General features: G+C 40.1%; 2 protein-coding genes across 4 annotated transcripts; one reads left to right on the forward strand and one right to left on the reverse strand.

Annotated features, from left to right (window-relative positions):
• Positions 1-5,651: 5,651 nt before the first annotated feature.
• On the forward strand, positions 5,652-20,727 carry ift74 (intraflagellar transport 74). 2 transcript variants are annotated; one of them, XM_046370645.1, is made up of 20 exons: positions 5,652-5,844; positions 6,600-6,742; positions 7,301-7,433; positions 8,019-8,067; positions 8,153-8,251; positions 8,753-8,813; positions 9,674-9,733; positions 9,898-9,959; positions 15,614-15,752; positions 15,911-15,973; positions 16,514-16,657; positions 16,908-16,948; positions 17,056-17,135; positions 17,539-17,592; positions 18,231-18,328; positions 18,428-18,554; positions 18,665-18,828; positions 19,015-19,140; positions 19,761-19,821; positions 20,171-20,727. In XM_046370645.1, exons 2-20 carry the CDS (start codon positions 6,614-6,616, stop codon positions 20,284-20,286), a joined length of 1,806 nt encoding a protein of 601 aa, XP_046226601.1. In that variant the 5' UTR covers positions 5,652-5,844; positions 6,600-6,613; the 3' UTR covers positions 20,287-20,727. The 2 variants fall into 2 exon arrangements, with proteins under 2 accessions (XP_046226601.1, XP_046226602.1); XM_046370646.1 differs by having other exon boundaries at positions 6,609-6,742.
• LOC124049261 (leucine-rich repeat-containing protein 19-like) lies at positions 10,981-15,636 on the reverse strand. 2 transcript variants are annotated; one of them, XM_046370649.1, is made up of 7 exons: positions 15,132-15,636; positions 14,106-14,207; positions 13,730-13,974; positions 13,452-13,563; positions 13,130-13,211; positions 12,063-12,248; positions 10,981-11,942 (listed from the first exon to the last, which is right to left on the reverse strand). In XM_046370649.1, exons 2-7 carry the CDS (start codon positions 14,196-14,198, stop codon positions 11,617-11,619), a joined length of 1,044 nt encoding a protein of 347 aa, XP_046226605.1. In that variant the 5' UTR covers positions 14,199-14,207; positions 15,132-15,636; the 3' UTR covers positions 10,981-11,616. The 2 variants fall into 2 exon arrangements, with proteins under 2 accessions (XP_046226605.1, XP_046226603.1); XM_046370647.1 differs by having other exon boundaries at positions 13,730-13,977.
• Positions 20,728-20,733: the final 6 nt, after the last annotated feature.

The raw sequence follows: 20,733 nt of genomic DNA on the forward strand, positions 1-20,733 counted from the left end.
CCCTCATTGAATCGTTGGCTTCTGCAGGCTGTGTCAACTCCCCCTCTGCCCCCTCCTTGCTGAATCTTAAGGCGGAGGTCCAGGGGGACAACAGCATCCCCTTAAAGGGATCTTGACCTTTCTTGCCCTCATCAAGCTATGAAAACCCCTTTTATCTGTAATTTGTCAATGCAAATGTTTGAATCATCCAATAGTTCTGCTACTCTAGTATCAACTTCATGTTACCTTGCCTCTTCTCTCACATATGAGCTCATCATCACACGCCATCGCCATCCCAACCCTCCTATATTTGGCTGAAGTGACTGTATAGACTAAGCCTGGGCCTTGGTGGGAATCTCTGTGGAGGGAAATAAGGAGATGGCAAGGTTTTCTCACGTTTGGTTTGATCTTCTGGAAACTCGCTCGCCTGGTATCATTGGGTTTCGTTGGATCCTCTTTGCCCACTGCCATTTCACCTCCACACAGAGAATAAAAGCAGCAATCACTTCATCTGTTGCCTGAGCAGCGTGGAAACCCTCTCAAACTCACCTGTGGCTTCTGTCACACACATAGCTTCTCTGTTCCTGGTGACTTCAGGGGACATTTGTTCCCCATGACCACTTACTCTCTGCTTCAGTAACGTCATAGTAATTAATTGTCCATCTGATCTGCTTCATCACTCCCTTTCTCTTCACTATCACTTATCATAAACAAGCTGACTAACAAAAAAAAGCTAGACAACAAGTAGGTGTTTAAACTCTTTATTCTCTGTGTTTGTGATGATGTGTTTGAGTGACAAAACTGTGTAAAAATGAGCTTTGGTGTTCTGTTTGGATTTTCTTTCTGTCTCTTGAGTTTTCTTCTTCTTTCCTCTTCATTTCTTGACTTTAAAACAAGGCTCTATTTATTTATTGAGCATTTTCCTTCTGTCTAAGCAATACAGCACACAGTCTTGTTTTCTTCTTCTTCTTCTTTTTTTCTTTTCCCGGTAGCATTCAGAAAATCTTGGAAACACGCACAGGTTTTCGTAAACCAAGACACACAGTGAAGAACGAGATGATGTTCAGAGGGAGAAAGAAAGTGAAGAGAGATGTGTTGCTAGAAGTGTGGAAAAATAAGCATTTGATGTGTGTTTTACATTTAGGGCACAGTAGCAAAAAACCTGTTGAAATCTGAAAGTTTTTGAAATGCAATGGAGGGAATTTGCTAAAGTAGAGAAGCTTTAACGGAGCATGCAGTCCAGAGGGAGAAGAGATAGATGTCTAAATCCTGCAGACAGGAAATGTCTCTGAGGTCAAAGGAGCTGTGTGTCTCATATGTGCCTCCTGTCCTTCTACTGCAGGCAAGGAGTTGGCAGGCTCATGCCTAAAACTGCTCAGAGAAAGAGAATATCATAGTTGACAAAACGGACATTAAACGCCAGGAGCAACCTGTTTTAAGGAAATTCTGTAAATCAAGCTGTCCTGGTAGACGTGTGTAGTCATGGTTGTTGTCCTGTTTCAGGTGTTTCTTTGAGGGTTTGGTCGCTGCAGTTGATAAAAGCTTCAGCTGAATACAAGAACATGTCTAATATGTGTTGGGAGCTTTTCTTGTTGGAGTATTGGCAGTAGAACATTGATGTGGCTTTACCCTCTTCTCTGGTAGCAATGTATTCAACTGTTGCCTCCAATTGCCTTTAAAATGCATGGCCAGATTATATAATATGAAGCCCAGAGCTGAAAGTCTATGTGCATTATGACTCAAAGTGTTGTGGTTTGGTACCTTATGTATATCTCTGGGGCAGTCCTAGTCAGTTGACGTGTTGTTACTCGAATGGTGAGCTTTAGTGCCGATGGGCAGGAAGAGCTGCTCTCCTATAATTACTGTTCCAACTCTTAGTTTCATGATTTAATTCCGCCACTCCAAACGAGGTGCCGATTAGTATGGTGACTCCGTGGTTCAAACCAAAATATTCACGAGATGATGTTTTTAACAAAGGTTCTGACTTGTTAGTAGTATTATATTTTAGTGATGTATCACCTACAAAAAGCATTGACCTAGTAAAATGGACTCTTCTCATTATTCACTCATCAGACATGCTCAGTTCTTAGCATGGTGTTATAAAAAAGGGTTGGGTATGATTTGGAATTTTTTGTCGTCAATCGGTTTTCCTGCTGATACCAAACATACTTTTGTGATAAGCCTGTATCAGTTTTGTTTTGTGGGCTGCACAAATAAGCAGTGAACACAACTTGACATAGAAGATCGCAAATCTGACCAAAATTTTGACATCAGCTTTTGCTTTGACTTTCTGATACACTGTGCCATGGACACACTGGCTGTAAAGCAGCACTAGTTAAAGCACGGACCTTGTGAAACTTGATGAAACAACTTCCAGTTACTTGGTTGGGTTTGAATTAAAGTATCTTCGTTATAATTATTTTATTTGAGTAATGCTTGAAAATGGAGCAAATTCAATGAAAAGCCAGTTGAATGGTGGCAAATGCCCTGACAGAAAACTGAATAATTTTGTCAGTATTTCTTTTTCAGAATTTTAAGACTAAAGCTACATTGACTGCCCCCTAGAGACAACACCAACTATAAATACACTTGGAGTTATTCAAAATGCCACTTTAGTAATGATCCATGAAGTAGCTTTGACAGAACTAAATTGCACCTTATTGCTTTAAATATTTCAAAGAGGGCTCACTGTGATGGAGTGGTAATATTTAATTAACATTTGAAATACCCCTCCAGGAACAAGTGACCCTAAATGACTTAATAATGAATGAACTTTTGCATGATGACGTGAATACAGCAATAACCTGAATAACAGTGCCCTCATTTTGCTTTTACTAATCAATCATTAAACACAGTTCAGTTCGGATTCAGTCATTATTTTGTTGTCTATCGGAATCCCTTTAACATGAACTTAAGAAAATAGAACCTATTACAAAAAAAAATGTTTTTGTTTTTTTTAATCAAATATGGGCAATAACTTCTAATTAATGTCTTCTTAGAGTGGGACTGAGTTGAGTGTTGCTAAAAGAGCTGCTGTCATCAAATAGTTGAATTGCTTTGTTTGCCTAGTTAAATATATCCTCGTGCCTGTCCACAGCTGTGTTTGAGCTTTGTTTTTACTCCAGAGATTTTACTTACCACTACTTAAATGGTTGCCCATGGATGTATATAGATGGGGGGCTTGGGGATTTCAAAGTTGTTCAGATTGGCTCTTATATCCATGCACCTCTAATGGTTCTAAGGGGAGGAAGCTTTGTATCATGACTATTACGAGTATTACTCTGATTATTAGCATGACTAATTGAAAAAGTCTGCCTTTTTTATTAGAAAGGGGCCACTGAAGTGAAAGAATGTCTTTTGAGATATATTGTACTAAAGACGCAACACGTTTGTATATGTATTTATCGTTGTGTTCCTGTAGCTTCGGGGTGGTTGTGCTCTCGTGGTTGAAGGTATTATGCTTCCGATTTAAGACTGTCGCTTTCACAAACTGTTTCCCCAAGGAAGCGCAACAATATTAGAACCCGATACAACATTTAAAAAGTCTTTAAAATCTCATGAATCTTGCTTTATTTAAAGCAGCTTGAACTGGCAATATAGAGCATAATTAATAGAAGACATTTTAAATAAAATGTGTAATGCACAATTATGCCTACACACTACTAAATCATGCTCACAAGCTGAGTCTTAAGTGATGAGAATAAATCAATGGCTGGCTGGCAAACTTCTCATTCAGGACATAGTGACTTCTGCAGGTTCAAATGGTTATAAAACAAAGATGAAAGGGACTGAGCTAAAGCAACTGAGACACATGACACTGTACACCACAGTGCACACAGGGAATTACTTGTTCAAGCAGGCACTAAGTATAGAGGTCAATGTATAGGCCTGTAAATTGGGAGTACTGCATATCAAAACCTATTAGCTGCTACATATAGCACACAAAAAGCAGCAACCTGCCTAGGAGAGTCACACGCCGAGACCCCTAACACATCCTCGTCTAAGGTTAAGAAGACTAACTGTACTTGTCAGATTGGTTTGTGTAATAAATGCTCCTCAGTAATCTATCCAAGGAGCATCGTAGAGCTTCATCTACCGCCACTGCACTCACACCAGACATGCAAGTGTAACACTAGCTAATAAACACTTACTGTACCTGCAGAGCATGCTGAAAAACAACAATGGGATGTGTTAGGTAGACTTACGATGTCATTTGCAGAACCTCCTTATTGTTTTATTTTGTTTGTTTTGTTTTTTGTTTTTGTTTTTTGTGGTATTATTATATTTTTTTTTTCATTAATTTGAATTTTATTTTTGGTTTGGAAATAAAGTGTTTCTTGTGATTACTTGTTAATTAGTGATGTGATTGTTGAACATGAAATAAAATGGACTAAAACTCTCATTTGTGTTAAACTTTTGTTCTGCAGAGCTTTTCAGAAAGGCGAGACCGCGCAGGTGTTTTCAGCGGGCCAATTTCATGCTAAAGTGTGGTAGCACTAATTCTATATAATGTATTCAAAAGAATGATGGAGGTGTAACTTCCTTAAGAAAAAAGAAAATGAACCTTTTACTCAAGTCACATTTTTTTCTTGGACTGCTGTGGCTTCTAAATGTTAGCTTAGCGGCTAATGTTAGCGAGTAACCAAAACTGCAAGCTAACCAAAGGCGTTGACGACTTTTGTCCACATGCGTCACGTTTGCACCGCGCTTTTACCAACGTCAGAGTCACATTTCATCGCAAACGTACAACATGAAGTAACAGGAGACATTTTCCTGCCTTGACCTTTTCTCTATGTTTACACGGTCTTTTCAGAAGAAGCACATGTGTAACTAATAACATTAATGATGGCTTTGTCCTTAAGTGATTCACAAAGCCATGGAGTTAGACTACAAGAGCAGAATGCTCCCAAGTTGCACCTGCGCTTACGTATGGAAACGTCTGCTGTGAAAAATGTCTTTCATTACTTCCTCGTCGGACTGCAATTTTTTTAAGCTCAGTATGTAGTGTTCTCATGCGAAATGTGTTCGTTGTCTTCCTGCTAAACAGCAAGGCTAGTGATTCGTGACTGCCTGTGTGTGCATCTGATACCTTGTTTAAGATTTTTCACTATCTTGGACGCTAGCAGCTGTTAGTTCAGCGTAAGTTCTTAGGTTGTATGAAAAAATACGGAAGTAGATAAAGGTTTGAACTTATAGAACTTGTAGGAAAAACTGGAACAAAGATGGATACTGACCTCTAGTGGGGACTTATGGAATTGAGAAGCTACAGTTCATGTACTCCACATGCGCAAATGTGCATTCAGCATAACAGTGAATAAGTTCGTTCTCAAATATTTTGGTAAAGTAGTCCATATTTCTTTCCTTTCTTTGGCGGTGATTTTACAATGCGGAAATAAATGGATAAATTAATGCAAGAAATCACTTGCAAATATACTAACCAATTTAAGTACAAACTTTTCTGTGGATATGTGTCTTATGTAATGATATGAGTGAAAAAAATACATTTGAACTGGGATATGTAATAAGACGCAGGTACAAATCGAAAGGCAGAGAGAAACTCATTCCTGCCATGACTAAATCGAATAAAGAATACACAATAGAATACAAAAGTATTGTATTTTTCCGGTATTCGACGATGGGGGCAGCAGCACATTTTCCAACTACGATTCTGTCTAAATACCGGAGAAGAAGACGGTTACTGGGGTAACGTCAACATCTCGAGCTGCTAACTTTCTTACAGCTAACATGACGCTATGTGAAAACCAATTGAACCTGGGAAACTAGCCTTCTAAACAGACCATTCGGTTCGAAATATTGCAGATCTATACTGTCGACGAAAACGACCAAGAAGGAGTCCAGTGTGAGGTACGAAACATAAGTTAGCGTACTAGCTTATCCATGCAATTCCGTGGCACTAAGCTAACGCTGAAGTTATTTTGGCATTGCTTAATGGTACTAGCGGGTATATGGCGTATTTAGCTTCAAATGCTACCGAAGTGAGTTTAGCTGTAGTCGATGTTACAATATGTTGCAGATGATGTTAACTTTGGCGAACGTTGTAACGCTAACGCTGTCGGTTGGTAACTTAATAGTCAATACACCACATTTTCTTGATATTTAAAATCACAATGTCGTGACATTCAAACTATCGGAAATTCTTTTAACGTGCATCTTGGCCTTTTTTTGACAGTCCTCATCTTTTACGGTGTGTGGTTTGGCAGAACAAATACAACACAGGATCTCGTTGATAGAGCACACGAAGGAACTGAGTTGGAATCAGATGTCCAAGTATGATTGTTGTGTGACTGTTTTTGGTTCACAAGCCAGCCTCGGACCTGTCAAAATGCGCGAATTTGAATAGCTGTCCTTTTCAAAAAGTTAAGAATGACATACCTGCACTAAGACAGCGTCAGCACTACATTTCCCATCTTTCCCCCCTTTACTAACACTTCGTTAGCTGGATCAGGTGTGTCCAACCGGCTCAATACTAATCAAGTGTGAGCAGAGAAGGGAACATGGAAAAGACAAGCACTGAGCTAACACACTGGGTTGTGTGAATTTGTGTCCACCCATCAGCTCAACATGTTATTGTTGACCGTTCTCACGGTTAATATGTCCAGTGGTTTTAGGCAACATGGCGAGCCAGCGGCCTCCCTCAGGCATGGGCCGCCCAGTGAGCCGCAGCGGGTCCGTACTCCCTGGTGCTGGAAGACCCCCAACGGCCCTTAGACCTCCACCCACAGCCATACGTGTTGCGACTGGGGTAAGTCAACTGCAGACTGGATGCATTTTGAAGCTAAGGTGCTCTTCCTGTGGCCATATTTGGTACTCGATGCAGTTATAACAACATGTGAGATACAACAGAAAAGTAAAGGTATAAAAGCCCTCTCGGTGCCCTGGTCTCTCTTGACCATTTTTTTTTAATCTATAGGTTATCCTCTTCTAACACAACAAGTGTGAGTATCTGTTGCATTTTCCCCTCTCATGAATGAGTAGGTGACTTGGATCTCTAAAAAGTTTAACTTTTTGTAAAAACGCTGATTTAACTGAAGAGGCACTGTGCACAGCACTTTTTCTGGCACATCAAAGTTCTCATTGTTTACCTGTTACCTGTTGTATCTCTCAGCCTAGTGCAAGTCAAGTTTGTCCTTGCATTTGTGATGGTGCTTGTAATTAGCACCATCACAAACGCAAGGACAAGGCAGCGATTCATAACAATTAATAACAAGCCTGAGCTTTTGATATTAAAAGCTTCTTTTTGTTGTTTGTTTTTACAAGAGAGAAGTAAAGTCTAAGTTTTTTCCTTTTATTTTCACTCCAGATGGTTCCAGGTACAAGTGGTATGAGGGGTGGCATTCCCGTCGCTACTCCTGGAATCCTGTCAGCACCGATCAAAGTGACTGACAGGCCTGTCACCCAGCAGGGGCTTAGTGGGATGAAGACTGGCATGAAAGGTAAGTTTCATTACATCCACTCTTTTCACAGGGATAGATTTGTATTGTTTAACGTTGGGCACATTTTAAAATAAAGATGGATGACGAGAGACCTCCCCAAACGTGAAGTCAAAACATGCCTGATGGCTGGCTGTATTATAATTCACAACTCCCTCCTCCTCCTCCTCCTCCTCCATGTTAGCGGATGGGGGCATGGGCCAAACTAAAAGCTTAACAACTAAGAACATTTTTCCCAAAGATGGTTTATGTCATTTTAGGTAGTTCTCATCACACTCATTTATGTTCAAGTATTCATTTTTGTGATAAGTTTGGTTTTAATTAGTTACTTGATGCTTTAAAAAAGCTGTGGAACATCATGATTGACAGCTGAGCTCTGCTCATGATTGGGTCAGCTCAACTTCTCAGTTACTGCTGCACATCTGGGACTAGTATCAGGGATATTTTTGCTTCATTTTTTGTACAGTGGGAAGATGGAGAGATTGTCAGCGGGGCAGTCAGAACAGATATTATAGTGTCATCATTAGTCTCACCTCTCTGTCTCCTTCTTTGTGCCACCTGCTTCTTTTTCTTTCTCACCCCAAAAAGGACCTCAGAGGCAGATTCTGGATAAGTCCTACTATTTGGGCCTCTTGAGGTAACACATACTACTCATTTCTTAAATGTGCACATGGGTCAGTTTTAGCATTTAAAACTCACTGCTTTTTTTGTCATGCTGTTAGGAGTAAGATCAACGAGTTAACCACGGAGACCAGCAAACTACACAAAGAGATTGACAATTACAACCAGGAGAACTCCGTTTATCTCTCCTACGAGAAGAGGTGAGTGATGTTTTTACTCATTGGTGCCAATGCACTCTTCCCCATTCACTGTTTGTAAAAATATAAGAAAATACACTCATTCAGCAGAAAACAAGAGAAATGATTGTGAAATGCACTGATCCATGGACTCAAAAGCTTTTCATCAAGGGCCAGAACTTCAAACCTAAGTCAGAAAATAATAATACTTGCATATTATAATAATGCATGCTGTGTCAGATCAGAGAAGATGAAATGTTGTCAGTTTCTATCAGAATCAGCTCAACAGGTGAAAGTGATTGATGATCATGCTGACCCATTGCACATGTCATCATGTTGGGTATGTAATCAGAGCAGCAGGTCGGGTTAATGAGGGAAGCCGAAACGCCAAAGTGTTACCAAATCACTCAGGAACATGAGGGCTCTTGTAATACAGTGGATGAATAATACAATGAACAATAATATGACAGAGTGAGGGGAAATAAATCAACCATTCAACGCTTTGTTGTTTTCTTTCTCCTTCAGAGCCGAAGGCCTCGCTGTAGAGATTAAGGAGCTACAAGGCCAGCTTGCTGATTACAACATGGTAAAGTTTATTACATCATGGGCTAAGGTTGCGTAGGTTTTGCCTGTCCTGTCTGGTGTACAAGCTTAAACAGGTCTTGTATGCGAACATGCAAACAGACTGAGCCTATGTTTGTCAGGTGCAGGTGGAGAGAGCTAGCCGCAGGAGCACCGGGTTAGCCGGTTAGCTCAGTGCCACAGTGCGGTGCTTCCCTGTGTTTTGTTTTGATGTGCTAGAGCTGAGAGTTCTGCACACGGTACTGCTATACGACTCTGACCAATGTCCACAGGAGAGCGATGTCATCATTTACAAGTTGGTGAAGGCTGTGCAGTATAATATTATGTTACAGGCTGCAATACTTACATACAAAACCTTGTTTTGATCTGCTTCGTTTGCCCTGTTGAAGTTACTGCATTATAATGTTAGTCATGTGTAAAGCTTAGTGGTAAAATTGAGTATACTGGTCTGATAATTGGCTCAGTACAAAGTCATTTTGACCATTTGTTCAGTCCAACCCTACAAGCAACCAACTAAACTATGCTTTATGTAGTGGGCTGAAGTTGTTGTAAGTAATAACCCATGCTGAGTGTAAAAATAGAAAATAAAAACACTAAAACATTAACTCAAACGAATCACAGGCAGAAAAAAAAATCATCCCCAGTTTAACAGCTAAAGGATGGTAAAAATTTGGTCCTAGTTGCTTATTCACTGTACTCATTTGAAGATTAGGGGTGCACTTAAAAACCTTTTGGCGTAATACAAAGTATTTGAAAATTCTCCATTGGCTTACAAATGGTACTGTGCTGTCATCTGAGTCTTACTGATGTGCAGCTTAATTTTAGTAATTCATATTTGTGTACAATTTTTCTTTGTGTCTCCAGCTGGTGGACAAGCTCAACACCAATACAGAGATGGAAGATATGATCAATGACTACAACATTGTAAGTGTACCTATGTAAGCAGTCGGGTAACTTTTCTGACACCTGCTACTTAAAATCCAAAATGTGAAAAGTTGGGTCAAAGATGTGATTCAGTGAGCTGATTTTGTACAGACTGATCCTTGCTTCAGATGTATTTAGAGCGTTCTCTTATTCCTCCTGCCCAGGTGAAAGCCCAGAATAACAGCGAGGCTGAAAGCATTGATAGCATCTTCACTGAGAGGAGAGAGTAAGTTGTTACAGCTAATACTGCAATCATTGTTATTATTATTGTTCTGACAGAGTGTCCTCTCATTGGGGCATAGGTTTATGTTGGGAAGTCCTGTTCTTCACTTATATTTAAAGATGGTAAAATGTTATGGTCAGCATATTGCAGGAATAAGTATAATCACATGGTAATCTTTGCTTGGTTGTGAGTGCAGTTTTTAAAATCCATCTTCAAAAAGGCTATAAATGTTACAGTGCACAAAATGGATGGAGCAGGGGAAAAGATTGAAAGATGATTTTGAGCCACTAATCATTCCACAAAGTGTGCCCCACAACTACAATGAAAGCAGACCTAAACCATAATCAGCTGGTGAGCGATGCCCAGAATATGAGCTAATATGGGCTTGCAAGCAAAGGTACATGGGCAGCTCTATTCTGTGTAAGAAAGAAAAATCATTGTTGTCAGCTCTGTTGCTCTAAGCAGTAGGAGTGAAAGATGAATTTTGTGGCAGGCTTTGATGACTGTGCATCAACTCTCCTCCCTTGCTGTGCTGCTGTGCAGTTCGGAGATACCAATGAACAGACTTGTGAGCTCGTGACTGGAGTAACACTTAAACTTGCATTTGGAATATCAACCGTGCAGTCTGGTTCTGAAAACTGGTGCCATGCAAACAAATCGATTATATGAGGCATCTTTGTGCATTGCTCTAAGGCACGGGTGTCACACTGTTTCATCCTAGGCCACATGAGTGTGTTGGTTACCCTCAGAGAGCCAGTTTTATATGTAAAATTATATATGTATGTATTTGTTATCATCTTACATAATTGCCTCTGTATTCCACTGTTTTTGGCTTCATGGCTCATTACTTAATAATGGACATCTGTGAAAGCAGAAGTTTAGCGAAAGTAATGAGAAGCATACATTTAAGTATACAACTATTCATATAAATTCAGCATGCCCTGCTTCACAACAGACCTTCTGAGAACTTCTTTGTTTATCATGTGATTTCTTCAGCCTCAGTGAAGCTGCTTTTTGCTGCTGCAACATTTTTTTGCTAACCTTTGTGAACATATTCTGTTGAGAACGCAGGTTATAATTTAATTCCTCGTTTTCTTGTTGCTCTTCTTGGTGGCTAAGGTTAGCATATTTAGCTCTGTGTTTGGTGTCAAAGTGTGGCTGTAAATTGTTTTCCTTTTTGCGCTACCTCAGCCTTGTTACAAAGAAGAAACGCCAGCGCCACTGCTGGAAAAGGCTATATGATATTGAGACCGGTATAGAATTATATGCAACAAATTATATTCTTCACAATTTCTCAAAGGCTACATCAGAAATAATAAAAGTTAAGCAAGAGCTCAAATAGTTCTCGGGCTAAAACATCTTTACTTCATATTTTTGGTGCTGATTTGATGTTCCACAGTAATTTAAAATAAATAGAAATTGTACAAAAAGCCTAATTTATTGGTTTACCAACTTTTCAACAAACTTAAAACTAACCAGTGCATAGAAAACAAAAGCTAAATGATTTTATTTTTCTTATCCACCAAAGGCCATGCATATCCTATATAAAGGAATATTCTTTTGCTCAATGGGTACAGTGACAGATTTTCCCTTTGTGATGACTGCCTCCTCATCACTGGTTCACTAGCAGTGGTTCTGCTGATGCCTCATCTCTACTGTGTCACTCTTCCCTTTTTATGTATGGATCCTCAAAATAGCCATCCTCCTCCTCCTCCTCTTCCTCTTGCTCTGTCCGCCCGTTCTCCTGCTCAAAGGTGAATGTCTGATGACTCCGGTGTCTCCTTGTTTCTGTGAAGACTGTTGAGACAGCATCCTCCTCCTCCTCCTCCGCATCCTCCTGGTGTAGTCGCCGATGACGGTAGTTGTAGAAGAGCTTGTACCAGGAAGGCCCCTTGATACCACATATGATGAGCATGGCGGTGCACAGTGCCAAGGCTACAACGCACACTGTGAACTTCCATGTGTTGCCCAGCACAGGTGTCTGGTCTAGGGAGGAGCGATCACTGTGTGATGTTTCTTACATTGTACATCTTCATATGTAATAGAAGTTTCAGTAGTTTAGGAGCAAAAACTATGGGTAAATATCTGCATCTCTCTTTGACCTACCTTTGTTGATGAGGTTCTGGCTTGTCATTGTGGTCTTCAGCATAGTGACCTGCTGAAAATTGACTGCTGTTGGTGGTTTTTGTGGATCTGTAGCAAAGGTGGGTGTTGGCGATGGGTCACACACAGCCTGCAAAAGATCCCTTCCATCTTGACTTTCTAGAGAAGCACACTCTGTCTTTGGTCCTCCTGTACAGCCAAACATCACAATTAAAAGAAATTCTGTTGATGAATTGTTTTAATATAAGCCCCTCCCAGACATGTGGCCCTTTACATTAATCTGACAGCAATCTTACTACAGTATGTCAGACCTGGTAACATTTCCTGAACAGGTCTGAACTGAATGCTGTTGAATTAATGTACAGGGTGCAAGCAGCACAGGGTTAAAACTGCAATAGTAATACCTAGGAGTTAGATCTTTCCGTCCCATCGGTCTATAAAAAATGTTCTCCTCACAGTGCAGCCAAAAAAAAGATGAAAAAAAAATCCCTCTTAGAAGAATAATCTGACCAACAGCATCCCAGTGTGATTCTAATGAATAAGCTAAGTGAGCAGCAAACTCTATATTTTACATGAGGTCAAATAGGAGGCCTGGAAAACATGCGGCAGAATCCATTATCAGATATCATTAAAAGATGAAACTGATGTGCTGTTATGTCTAAATGAAGCCATAAGCTCCAGACACGTTTCCTTGGTGAAACTGGTATTTTGACAGAAATTGAGCAGCACCATAAAATTCATGAAATGTGTCCCTTAACTTTCAACAAGGAATAGAATTATTTTTGTTCAATCCATCTCAATAAGGCTGGCATTTTAACCGTTAAAGCTCTCTGAATGATATTATGAGATCATAGTTTAAATTGGAGTTTAAAGTTCTGATGCAACAGAATTTAATTTGGGTTTATAAGAAAAAACAAACTAATTTCAAGTTAAACCATGATTTAATCAGGTTTAAAACTGAATCCTTGTCTGTAAAAGCCAGTGTAAGAATTGTCAACCAATCTGAATCCCAAGGGTCACATGTCAGCTATATTTCTGAGGGTTTCAAACTGAAGAAATGAAATTATTACCGACTCCTGCTGCTTCGACGTCCCCAGTATCGTTCAGCAGTGGACAGGAACAATTCCAGGGGTTTTCCTGCAGGTTCCACACCTAGCGGGACCAAACAGACTCGGGTTCATTTAAACTGAACTGTATACTGTAATATTTGATATCATATTCTCAAACACATAATTCTTTCTCCTATTGAAAGGAATGTGCAGTGCATCTGTTTACATTGTATAACACACACTGAAGAATTAGAGAGAACAAAAAGGTTTCGGTAAATAAATATTGAAAGCTCTTTCATATGTCAGGGTATTCTTCAGAGTACCCCAGAGATTTTTGGTTTACCTGTAGCTTATTTAGCCGTCTGAATAGCTGTGTGTGGAGACTTGTCAGCAGATTGTGGGACAGGTCCACCTCTGTCAGGAAATCTAACCCAGAGAAAGACTCTGGGTCCAGACTGCAGTAACACCCACAAGCAGGATCAGTTGGAAGTGCAGTAATTATTGTAACAGTCATACTTAACAATTTAGTCATGCTCTTGGTTAATCAGAAACAAATCTTTCGCCTCATTTTCATCTGACCTTTTACAACTAGACTAGATTAGAGCTGATTGCTCTATTTACCTGCTGATTTTGTTCCTGGACAGAGACAGCACTTTGAGCTGTGGCATCACAGAAAAATAGTTGGCTGGTATGCTGGTCACCAGGTTACCATCCAGGTGGAGCTCTACCAGTCTGGGATAACTACTCAGGGCTAGTCTGTCAGCTTCATTCAGAGTGATCAGGCTCTCTTTGATCACCAGTTTAGTAACATTGGAACTGTTGTCATTATAGGGAATGACTTGCAGAGGCTTGGTCAGTTTCTTTACCTGCTGATAGTTAATGGATGGATGGACAGACATTTAGTACAATCGATACACAATTTGAATAAAAATTGAAAGGCATTGTAGTGTCAGGAAAAGAAAACACACAAAAAAAACCCAACTTTTTTTTTTCCTACCAGATTTTCTCCTGCAACATTACTTCCCAGTATATTTATTGCTACCACTGCAGCCAGCCACAGCAGTAGAGGAAGTTGCTGGCAACTTTTCATTATTCTGCCCTGTAAAAATAAATGACAGTTATTAAAAGGTTGGTTGCAGATTTTTACCAGTTAGACAAGATGCTGTCGAGAAATGCAGCTAAAACAAACATTCTCATCTATTACTTTGTGTACCATACATTCCTTTGACTGCACAATCGAGGAGGCAGGTACAACAGGTGTTATGGTGGCTCTTTGATGTACACAGTGATGATTGCAATCTTGGTATTTTTTGTTTAGAACAACGCAAATATGATATTAGAAATAGATTCACGCCAGCGTTTACCAACTGTATCCACAACCATTTCTTCATAGAAGCCCAGAAGCAAAAGACATTTTTGCTTTGGACAGAATGTCATCATCACATACTTTTAGAAACATTTGTCACAAACGCACGCAAGTGTTTTAGTGAAGCTAGATCAATAATGACGGACGGTTCTTTCAAGCAACTTGGTTAGTTATATTCACCTGCAACTAGTGATCTGACCCAGAGTTCAATCTTTGGGTGGTGCCTGAGGTATAGCAGTCATATAAATCAAATCAAAAACCATGTGTTCTGGTCATTATTTCATACTTTCATGTACATGTAGTGGACTGACAAATCTGCTGACGCGCCTCAACGTAAAACCCTTGAGTCAGTATGTTTTCTTCACATCGCAGTCATCAGACACTCTGCAATGCGACTTATTTTCCTGATATCTTGGAGAAAACAGACACATTGAACTTCTTGAAAAGCGAGTCGGTGAAAAAACACAAACTAGTAAGCCCATGTCGATATGTATCTGCTGAAGAACCTGCATACTGTTCAGTATCTAGTGTTTTTGTCTTTTTGGGTTTTTTTTTTTTTTTTTTTACCGTAATGTTTTTCATCTCAGACTCATCTCATCTCATCTTATCTAATCTGTCACTATTCTATATTACTGAACAATAACCAAAGACACTTACCGGTACTTCAACAGGCACTTCTACCAGTTTCAGTTCACCTGTCACTGTGATGCAGCCAGCACAGCATGTGACCTTTGTTCCTTGTTGTAAAACCTTAAGGCTGACTTACAGCTAGCTAAACATTTATGACAAATGAGTTAGTCCTCATTTGTTCTTTTCCTTCTTACCTTAGTTAGAAGTATCTTTAAGGCTTCAGCTGGACCTTTCACCTCTGATTTAAACATTTAATAATGAAAGCAGCAAATAATGAAAAGGATTAGCAAAGAGGTGTACTGTACACATGCCCAGTCCGTCTAACATCTCTTCAAGATATAAGATATATATCTTATCTGGATATCCCTCGGTCTTATCTGTCCTGGTTTGGAATGTGGTTCAGGATCTGTGTCACGTGTCTCTTTTCCTATGCTAATGACTGAGGCAAAGCAAACCTGAGCAGTGAAACAATCAATCAGCTCTGTTACCCTGTCGTGTTTGCTGTGCAGAAGAGAGGAGGCTATCAGGGCGATCGAAGAAGAGATCAGGAAGGAAAGGCGGGTCGCTGATGAGGTTGTTCAGGCTATGCCTGCGGCAAAGCAAGAGAAGTATTTCACCATGACAACAGCCAATGAGGAGCTGCTACAGGTATTGAAGTTTTAGTGTAATATTGTTATGGAACTGCAGTGATAATATGTTAATAATCTCATACTGTCGTGTGACAACAGTGTTTCCATCTTTGGCATCACGTAAAGTAAATGTGCTTCTACTTTCTTCATCTCATCTCTTTGTTTTTGTTTTTGCAGGAGCTGGCTGTTCTCCAGGAGGACCTGGACATTCTGATAACCCGGAAGGAGGATTATGAAACAGTGAGTAGGCTTACAAAGAGAAGTTGGTTGGTTTGGGGGTTGTTAATATGTGAAAGGAAGGCGTGGTTTCCACAGGGTTCATTTAAGATTTTAATACCTCATACAATGTAAAGTAATTCCTGTGGCTTGGCGAGTAGAGATGGTGAGGCTTAGTATAACTTACCAAGTGCAAAATGTCAATTTTATTCATGTGTCTTTCTCATTTTTGTCATTCTTCTCGCCATAAATGATAATGGTGATCAATAATATCATGAATTAATCATTAGACATGACCTGGGCAAGCAGCAGAAAGGAGATTTTCCAGACAGGTCTCGCTATGAACACACACAGAGACATTTTATAACTAACTACTAACTATTATTGCCTGCAGCATTCCAAAACAAAATATTTGAGACCTTTTTTAAATTTAATTTAAGCTCCATAAATATGTTTACCATGGGAAGGGATGATGTGAAGTGTATAAGCGAGGAAGACAATAAAGTAGTAAAATCTGTAGCTGTACTGGTGAAGCTGTTTTAACTCCCATTCTTCTTTGTGCAGGAGCTGGCCCACTCGTACGTAAAACAGGAAGTGGTTCGTCTTCATGAGACTCTGTCAGCGCTGGAAGCAAAGCGCGACACCATGGAGGCTGAGCACAAGAGCCTGGGCTCCCCGCAGGAGGAGAGGGAGAAATTATTTAAACAGGTTCGAACGTAAGATTATTAAATGAATTATTTAACTCAGACGGTGGGGGCTCTCTGGGTAGTGGTGTTGACATTTGATGTGACAGGCTGCAGGCAGTGCAACACACTCGGCGCCGAATGTATATCAGCTGTGTGCTGTAACAGTTCTGGTAATTAAACAAGGTGAACTTTTTTTGTTTGTTTTTTGTAATTAAATAGAAGATTTAAGGAGTGTAGTAAACCAACAATTTAAGCTTCTGGTTTGTTTCCAGGTGAAGGAGGACAACCAGGAAATCGCCAGCATGGAGAGACAGTATGATAAACATTCCATCACACATTCCATCCTGCCACACCAAACCTCTTTGTCTGCACTGTTACCTGTGGTTTTCATCTTTGTTTTTGTGTTATTTATTCATTTAGGCTTACAGAGATCAGGGACAGGACCGGACATATCACGGAGGAGATCCGACAGCTGGAGCAGGACTCGGAGGAGGCACAGGGTAACACTGAATGGTGGCTTTCGTGCATTTATCACAAGTATGTGTGGCATGTATGGCTTTTGACGGTTTGCCTCTAAATAGTAATAATGGCTTTATGGGAGGTAAGAATGACTGAAAACAATAAAAACAAACATAAGAATAATTAGAACATACTTTTTCCATACGTTTAATAATTGTGTTAAATATATAGATAGATGACTTTATTCATCCCTGAGGGGAAATTAGGTTGTATAGCAGTCCGGTATACTTCTATACAGTAAAAAGACACAATGACACAAAATAGTGGGTATAAAAATAGAATAAAACACACTAAAGGGAATAAAATAAACTAAAGGGTACTTGTATGAAAATAACTCTGTTACTGCTTTTTAAACAAAATGTTTTTTTTTTGTCTGTCCATAAGGGGAGTGTCAGCAGAAATACAAAGAGCTGAGAAAGAAAGAGGAGGAAATTGACCGTAAGTTTAACGTTTGAGTCTTGTTATAATTAAGCCTGAGTCTGCTTGGGTGATAGTGACAGTATGAAAAAACAAAAAAACAAAATTTATTTACTCAGTGACCGATTTCAGTAATATGTCAAATATCATTGATTGCTTTTCTATAGAGGGGTGCATAAAATAATGTAGATGCAACAGCCAAGCAGGAAGTTGTTGTTATTACAACATGTACTGAATGTCATGTCATAATTGCAATGGGTGTGTGAAGGCTGACACAGTTAGATGAAAGCATGCAGTGCCTTTTTGGAAACTACCACCAGGAGTCGTTAAAGGCTGAGAGCATTTCCATCCAGCGCACCAAAGCTTTAATGCAGGCATGTCAAACCGGTCCACAGGAGGGCCGGTGTGGCTGCAGGTTTTCTTTCCAACCAAGTAGCAGCACACCAGACTTGACTCATTTAATCAACTGATCTCCGTCTTCAGACGGTTGATTGGTCAAACGGTGTGCTCTTGGTTGGTTGGCACAAAAACCTGCAGCCACACAGGCCCTCCTGTGGACCGGTTTGACACATGTGCTTTAATGTGTCTGCGTGACCACATATTGGTTTAAATATCATGACTTTTCAGCTAGCAGTAACTAATTTCTTCCTTTGTTTCAGGATACATGGAGTCATTTGATGAGTTCAGGGCTCAAGAGGAGGACAAGATGACACAGAGCCAAGAGAACATCATCTCCCTTCTGGAACACTGCAGCAGGGTGAGGAGAAAAGGGAAAAGGGAGAGTGGAAGGAAGGGAGGAGGAATGACAGTAAGGAAGGGAGGATTGTAAATAGACTGTGTGTGCGTGTTCCTGCAGAACATGTTGCGGCTGCGTCTGGTGGATACAGTGACAGCCAGCGAGCTCAGAAACATGCAGGAGGTGCTGGTCAGCAAGGAGACTGAGGTGGTCCAATCAGAGAGCACAGCCAGGGGACTGACAACTGGTCAGTAACACACACACACACACACACACACACACACACACACAGTAGACCTTCCTCTGAAAAACCGTAAAATACTGTACTCAGTACTCCCACTATTAACCACCACCCAGAGTCCCAGCGTCTGCAGCAGGACCTGGAAAAGGTGCAGCAGCTGGAGGGGAAGATCACAGGTGAGCTGAACAGCCTGAAGGAGCGCATCAGCACCATGGAATCTGAGCTGCACACCTACCGAGACCTGGACACTCTGAGGCACACAGCGGAGGAGAAGAAAAAAGTAAGAGGGGCTGTCATGTCATAAACTGAGACAGTTCTACATAGCTGTGCACTACGTGTATGTATTTGTACTTACAGAAACCAGCCCCGTCAGCTCACCTTTTTAAATAATGCTGATTTAATTCAACCCAGATCTATTTTTTTTTTCTAAAGACAACTAAACCAAATGTTTGTTTTTATTGTGCAGAGACTGCAGGAGGAGCGGGTATCACTGACTCAGCGTCGCGATTCGTTCAAGCAGCTGCTGGAGGACATGAACCAGAAATATGAAGCTCTGAAGACCAAACTGCAAGAAAACGAGACTCACGCTCAGGTTAGGGCATTTCACGCCAAGTTTAGAAAGACATCACTATATTGATACAACGTAAGGTAACAGTAATGTAAGATGTTTAAGTTGTGATCAGAATACCAGCCGCTGACCTGATATTGATACGTTTTTTTATTCTATAGTGCAGGTGTGTATATTCAATACGCTGCTGCACTGATCAACTTAGTTTATTTACATTTTACCTTTCAGAGGCACTTTGTTCAGTGTCAGTACAACGCGTTCCAGTACAGGTGTTTCAATGCCACTCTTTCCTATTGCACTTCATGGTTTGTTATTGAAATGCCAAGGATTACTGCCATACTGACTGTGTAAATCGTGACTTGACTTGATCTTGACTTGATCAACATTTTTAAAATTGTTTCCTAAATTGAATTTAAGGGATTTAGTTGACACTGTAATGTCAACACAGTTGATGTTCACAGATTTGGTGTTATGACTACAAACTTCTGGTTCGGCACAGCAGGAAAAAGTGAATTACTCACTGCTAAAGTACCACTGAGCAAGGGAATTGAACCATTTCCTTATGTTGTAAACATCTGTTGTCTCTCATATACTAATATGCTAACCTTGTGTTTTTCCTGTGTGTGTATGTTTTGTGTTTTTAGCTGGCTAACCTTGAGAGGAAATGGCAACACTTGGAGCAGAACAACTTTGTAATGAAAGAGTGTATCCTTCTGTCTTAATCTCTGTTATTTACTGCACTAATCAATGTTATCAGCTTGTGAAAGGAAGTGTCGCTAACTAAGCTAACTGAGCTAGCTAACAGCTCAGCCAAAGAGGACACCATTAATGTTTAACTTCTGCACCGTCATGAACTTCAGGCTGATAAAAAGAACTACAGACAAGAGGAAAAATACTGTACTTTTAATTTAGGCGTGCACCGTCCTTTGAAAGACGACGAAGTTCTCATCGACACTAATCGCCTCCATTGATGACAGTTTTGAGATATGTGATGTGTCCTTGTAAAAGTCGCCTATTCATTTCACTGTTGTTCTTTCCTTAACTGTAGCATCAGTCATCGCCTCTAAATCTCAGGAGAGTGACTACGAATCGGTCGCCAAGAACGTCTATCAACAAGTGGCGGAGTACAACAAGAGTCTGATAGACTCCTTACAAAACAACAGGAGTTAAACACACATAGGAAACATCTGCTGTGTTTAAGACGTCTGCGGTCTCACAGCAAGTGTCTCTGTTGCTGCTCGCTTATCCAGCACCTTTCAGTTAATGGCATGACAAAGGGATGAGCACATGGTGATGTGGTGTCCTGACAAAAGCACTGACGCGTAACAGTGTGTCTGTTTGCTATTAGGATAAGCCTGCACAGAAATGGCTAATTAGTTGCTCAAATCTTCAAATTTCAAAATTTTTTGTTCAGTATGTGAGGAAAATAGCATAGTTTTTTTCCATCCTTTGGGGGGGAAATAAAAAAAACTAAATTTGTGTATCTAGTTAAAGTTTGTAAGTATTCATCTACTGTATTTTGTATTTAAACGTACTGGGGCCTCTGCTGCATTACATGTAGGTCCTAAATGCTGTCATCATTTGAATAAAGAGGTTTTGAGAAAATTCAAATCAAAT

The sequence above is a fragment of the Scatophagus argus genome, chromosome 18 (genome assembly GCF_020382885.2).
Source record: "Scatophagus argus isolate fScaArg1 chromosome 18, fScaArg1.pri, whole genome shotgun sequence".
Classification (NCBI taxonomy): Eukaryota; Metazoa; Chordata; class Actinopteri; family Scatophagidae; genus Scatophagus; species Scatophagus argus.